At 38.2% G+C, this 6314-nt stretch overlaps 1 protein-coding gene across 3 annotated transcripts in view; it reads left to right on the plus strand.

Moving 5' to 3' along the window:
* MASTL (microtubule associated serine/threonine kinase like) overlaps positions 1-6071 on the plus strand; it is a gene marked incomplete at its 3' end in the record, with an annotated part of 32423 nt that extends 26352 nt beyond the window's left edge. For 2 of the 3 annotated variants that reach the window (XM_082649680.1, XM_082649681.1), the window contains exons 7-9: positions 2931-3044; positions 3144-3245; positions 5914-6071. In XM_082649680.1, the coding sequence (XP_082505806.1) occupies positions 2931-3044; positions 3144-3245; positions 5914-6071 (374 nt within the window). The remainder of the gene's footprint in view (positions 1-2930; positions 3045-3143; positions 3246-5913) is intronic. The other variant, XM_082649682.1, reaches the window with a different exon arrangement.
* Positions 6072-6314: the final 243 nt, after the last annotated feature.

A 6314-nucleotide genomic window follows, 5' to 3' on the forward strand; every position in this document is an offset into this window, starting at 1 on the left:
TGGGAAAAGGGTCCTAATTTCTAACCTAAGTAAAATAAATTAAAATGCACGTTTTTTCCTGATTTCCCCCTACTTTTCTATTATTTGGTTATATTATCTGAGCTGTTGGAATAATTCTTTCTCAGTGCTGCTTAAAAGCCTACTAACCGAGGTGTTTTGTATGTCTTTATAGTGATTACTATAGAAATAGAAGCCTAGAGACTGTTTGTACCTTGTGTTCCTTAGGGAAGATGGGATTACGTGGCTTGCAGATGAAAAGGCACTCTAAATGCATGTGATTATTTTTTCTAATGGCATATTCCATGATGCTTTCCTACTTGTTTTTTTTTTTTCCTACTTGTTTTAAAATGAAATGGTGGTAGTTGCTTAACCACAGTAATGAATTTTGTGAAATTGATTTTTTTAACATCTTTATTGGAGTATAATTGCTTTACAATGGTGTATTAGTTTCTGCTTTATAACAAAAGTGAATCAGCTATACATACACATATATCCCCATATCTCTTCCCTCTTGCGTCTCGCTCCCACCCTCCCTAACCCACCCCTCCAGGTGGTCACAAAGCACCGAGCTGATCTCCCTGTGCTATGGGGCTGCTTCCCACTAGCTATCTATTTTACATTTGGTAGTGTATATATGTCCATGCCACTCTCTCATTTTGTCCCAGCTTACCCTTCCCCCTCCCCGTGTCCTCAAGTCCATTCCCTAGTAGGTCTGCGTCTTTATTCCCGTCCTGCCCCTACCCTAGGTTCTTCATAACCATTTTCTTTCTTTTTAGATTCCATATATATGTGTTAGCATACGGTATTTGTTTTTCTCTTGACTTACTTCTCTCTGTATGATAGACTCTAGGTCCATCCACCTCACTACAAATAACTCAATTTCATTTCTTTTTATAGCTGAGTAATATTCCATTGTATATATGTGCCTCATCTTCTTTATCCATTCATCTGTCGATGGACACTTAGGTTGCTTCCATTTCCTGGCTATTGTAATGTTGTGGCCTCTCCTGTTGCGGAGCACAGGCTCAGCGGCCATGGCTCACGGGCGCAGCCGCTCCGCGGCTTGTGGGGTCTTCCCGGACCGGGGCACAAACCCGCATCCCCTGCATTGGCAGGCGGACTCTCAACCACTGCGCCACCCGGGAAGCCCCCTGCATGACTCCTTTTGAATTATGGTTTTCTCAGGGTATATGCCCAGTAGTGGGATTGCTGGGTCATAAGGTAGTTCTATTTTTAGTTTTTTAAGGAACCTCCATACTGTTCTCTATAGTGGCTGTATCAATTTACATTCCCACCAACTGTGCAAGAGGGTTCCCTTTTCTCCACACCCTCTCCAGCATTTATTGTTTGTAGATTTTTTGATGATGGCCATTCTGACTGGTGTGAGGTGATACCTCATTGTAGTTTTGATTTGCATTTCTCTAATGATTAATGATGTTGAGCATTCTTTCATGTGTCTGTGGCAATCTGTATATCTTCTTTGGAGAAATGTCTGTTTAGGTCTTCTGCCCATTTTTGGATTGGGTTGTTTGTTTTTTTTGATATTGAGCTGCATGAGCTGCTTGTAAATTTTGGAGATTAATCCTTTGTCAGTTGCTTCATTTGCAAATATTTTCTCCCATTCTGAGGGTTTTCTTGTGAAATTGATTTTAAAGAGTAATTTTCAGGCAAATTTAGTTCTAGACTAGAGTCTCAATTCTAAAATTATATTGAAGTTAATCATTTTTGGACTGAAATTAACCTTTGCTTAGGAAATTTTGTTCATAGATGTATCTAAACAAGCGTATAAACCAGATTATAAGGTCATGTTTAAAATAATTGTCTAAAATGTCTTTGTATACAAATGATGCTTCCAATGAAGATTTTATTTAGAAATCAGTTTTACCTGGGCGTGGGATGAATTGGGAGATTAGGATTGACATATATACACTACTGATACTATGTATAAAGTAGATAATTAATGAGAACCTACTGTATAGCACAGGGAACGCCTATGAGAAGGAAATCCAAAAAAGAGGGGATATATGTATATGTATAGCTGATTTACTTAGCTGTACAGTATAAACTAACACAATATTGTAAAGCAACTATACACCAATAAAAATTTTTAAAAAAAGAAATCAGTTTTACCCATTTATTAAGACTTATCTTCTAATTACCTCCTCAAGCAATAGTTTGAATGAGTATTTTTTGTTAAACTAATTTGTCCCTCTATGTTCTTAAAAGGAATAAAGCCACATTAAAACCTTCTGTAAGGGGACTTTCCTGACAGTCCAGTGGTTAAGACTCTGTGCTTCCACTGCAGGGGGCACGGGTTTGATCCCAGGTTGGGGTACTAAGATCCCACATGGTGTGTGTGGCAAAAACAAAACAAAACAAAAAAACCCTCTGTAGGTAAGGCTTTCCCTAGTTAGCAGGTTATCCTCCAGTTTGCATTAATATTACTACCTCATCTCATTCCTTTGTGAAACGAGTGGGCTATAGAATCATCTGAATGTTATTGTTTCCTGTTTTGAAATTAAGAAATACTCTTTTAGAGAATAATTTTTAGATTAAATGCATTCCTTGGTTGTGTTTTAGGATTTAGCACAAATAAGTATCCAGAATATCAGAGGTTATTAATAACTTTTTAAACTTTTTTTTAACTAGCCATGTTAATTGCTAATCTAAACGTCTGTTGGGCTGGCCAAAAGGTTCGTTTGGGTTTTTCCATATCATCTTATGGAGCCCAGTATTTTCCAAGAAAGTAATTACCACATTGCCTAAAGGAAGGTAATTTGGGTCTTTGCACGTTTGGAAGCCAGAAGAAAGCCTTAAGGAAACGAGCCTTTGGGTCTTCATTGTGCCCAAATATCCACAGTTAATGTTTTAGTTGATCAAACATTTATAGAAAATGCTTGCAAGTTCAGCTGCTTCCTCTTAAATTCCAGGTCCTGCAGTAGACTGGTGGGCACTTGGAGTTTGCTTGTTTGAGTTTCTAACAGGAATTCCCCCTTTCAACGATGAAACACCCCAGCAAGTATTCCAGAATATTCTGAAAAGAGGTGATTCTTTTTCTCCTATTAAGATAGATTGATTTATCTCATTTATCTCTGTGTATTATTGTCTTGAGCAATGATTAACAAGTTTATTTGTATTTATAGATATCCCTTGGCCTGAAGGTGAAGAAAAGTTATCTGATAATGCTCAAAGTGCTGTAGAAATACTCTTAACCATTGATGATACAAAGAGAGCTGGAATGAAAGGTAAGGTTTTGTGTTAGTTAACTCTTTTACCCTTGATTTGTTGAGCCAGACTACTGATTTAGCTCAGTAGTTGTGGCTCGTGGGCTCTAGAGCACAGGCTCAGTAGTTGTGGTGCACGGAGTTAGTTGCACCGTGGCATGTGGGATCTTCCCGGACCAGGGATCGAACCCATGTCCCTTGCATTGGCAGGTGGATTCTTAATCACTGTGCCACCAGGGAAGTCCCTGGTATCATTATTGATTATCAAATATTTTTATGGACTTTGACTCCCTGTTGCATTCTTCATAGCCAGGTTGCCTCAAAGAAGACAAAATTGGTGCATTGTGGCCCATTCAAAGGTTCTTTCCAGTGCAGGAAACTCCAATTAATTTAAAAACCCAATTTTCAAAATCTCATTAGCAGCTGCCTTAAAATCCTTTTTGTCACAATGTATATATAGAGACAACTAAGCACTGTGTCTCAGAATGCATTTCCATGTGAAGTAGGGTATATTACTAAATGGACTTTAGTAATAATGTCATTCACATCAGCTTCTAGGTGTTCCCTCCAATGAGGTCAACAGTTTATTTATTTAACAAATCCTATAGAGTGACTTCTAGGTGCTAGGCAGTGTTTTCGTTTCAGGCACTGGAGGTATCCTAGGGATGAACCAGACACATCCCTGTGCTTAAGTTCTAGAACTTACATTCTAGTGGAAAGACAGGAAGTAAACAAACAGTCATAACATAACGCCATCTAGTGGTAAGTACATGAAGAGAGAAAGCAAAGTGAGAGGGTACAAAGTGAAGGCAAGAGATTTATATTTTAGATGGGGTGGTCAGGAAGACCTGAAGAGTAGAATCTGAGCAAAAACTTATGTAAAGTGAGAATGCAGACATTTGAAAACCAAGCTCTAAAAATTGCTTTAGGGGACTTGCCTGGTGGTCCAGTGGTTAAGACTCCAAGCTTCCACTGCAGGGGACACAGGCTCGATCCCTGGTCAGGGAACTAAGGAACTAATATGACAAAAACATCATACAGTTTTATTTTTTTTTTATTTTTTTTTTCAGTTTTATTTTTATTTTTATTTTGGCTGCAAGGTACGGCCAAAAAAAAATAATAATAAAATAAAAAATTAAAATAATAAAAATAAAGATTGCTTTAGAACAGCCTTCTCCACTGCTGATGATTTTGCTCCCCAAAGGACATTTGGCGTTGTCTGCAGACATTTTTTGGTTGTCACAACAGTTGGGGGCATCTAGTAGGTAGAGGCCAGGGATTCTGCTCAGCATCCTACAGTGCACAGGACAGTCCCTACTACAAAGAATTATCTGGTCCCAAAGGTCAACTGTAACAAAGTTGGGAAACCGTTGTTTAGAAAATGGCTATAATGCTCTGTAACTTGCTCAGTACATTCTTACCAGTGACCTCAAATTTTTGTTCATTAGTTAAATGAACAGTTTACCTAGTGAAGCAGATAGGGGTATTCTTCAGTTAAGAAACAGTTGTTTCAACAACTGTTTATTTAGTTAATCTTAACCTAGATTAGAATTCTTTTGCAGATTCAGTTTAAATAAATAGTTATGATGAGAGGATCACGAAGCATCACATCACATCCAGATATCCCAGTTCGAGTTAATACTACAAATAACTCTAAAGTAACACATGCTTGAACCGTTGAGACAAATAAATTCTCTAAATGTGAATTATTTTTGCTCTTTTATCCCTTTTCCTACCAGTCTTTTAGTTTATGGAAAATCCATCATATATACATATTGATTTTCCAGCCCATTACCCCCAATACAGACAAACAATTCTTTCCTGTCTGTGTAGTCGTCTTCTGATATTTTCCTTAAATTTGATTGCTTTTTTGGTTTGTATACTGCCTTAATTGACACTTCATTTTTTTGCTGTCTTTATTGTTGCCTAATGAAGTGAATAGTTGAGGAGAGGGGTGGCTATGTCTCCCAGCTAAATACCTGTGTGATCAAAAGAGATTTCATTTTACTAGATAGAAGGAAAATGTAGTTAAAGAGGAAGGCAAACTTGAGATTTTGTAAGTGGAAGCAGTAGACTTGGATGCGGCCATACTGCTGGGCGGCTGGTGTGTTGTAGAGATGCAAGTCAGTGAAATCAAAGAAATCAAAGAACCAGGAAGAGAAAGCATGTGTCAGAAATATCACCAGTGTGTATGTTGAAATTACCAGGAAGGATAAGGATGGAGCACAGGGAAGAGAGTAAGGGACTGGAGGATGAGCTTCCTGCTGAAGTAATCTAGGGTGACGATGCTGAGGATTACAGAGATCAAAGCAGGCGGCAAGGAATTGGAATGAGAAGTGGGGCATTCATCATGGAAGATTAGGATTAGTGGTGTGGAAGCCGTGTCGGGGAACAGGAAGTAGGCCAGGCTGTCTTCTCTCATCGAGTCAGGGATTCTGAGAGAAGATGCAGGCAGTGAGAAAGATAAGCTTCTGTTAAGGCACCTGTCATATGCCAAGTGACATACAGAATGACACTGTGTGCTGTTGGGAAGTATGTGGTTGAAGAAAGAGACATGTTTTTAAAATGTCTGTGAAACGGACATAGTAAACCAGGGCAAGCTACATGTGAGACCGTCTCTTTTAATTCCTGTAAAATAGGACTTTGGTAATGGTGTCATAATATTGCTTTGTTTGATATTTTTCCTAAGAGTTGAAACATCATCCTCTCTTCAGTGATGTGGACTGGGAAAATCTACAGCATCAAACGATGCCTTTCATACCCCAGCCAGACAGTGAAACTGATACATCTTATTTTGAAGCCAGGAATAATGCCCAGCACCTGACAGTATCTGGATTTAGCCTATAGCACATAAATTTTCCCTTTAATCTAAACTTGCCTTATAGAATAAGCTAGCATAATTACATACGCCTTAATACTAGATTGATCTAAGGGGGGAAAAATCATTATTTTACCCGGATCAATGAGCTTTTCATGTATGTTACAGCTTCCACAGCATTAAAAGGCTATCAAGAACATAATCAGTAATTTATCTTAATCTCAGAGTTGTACATAGATCTTCAAAGCTTTTTTCAACTTATTTATTTTGTT

The sequence above is a fragment of the Grampus griseus genome (assembly GCF_964374135.1).
Source record: "Grampus griseus genome assembly, chromosome: 2".
NCBI lineage: Eukaryota > Metazoa > Chordata > Mammalia > Artiodactyla > Delphinidae > Grampus > Grampus griseus.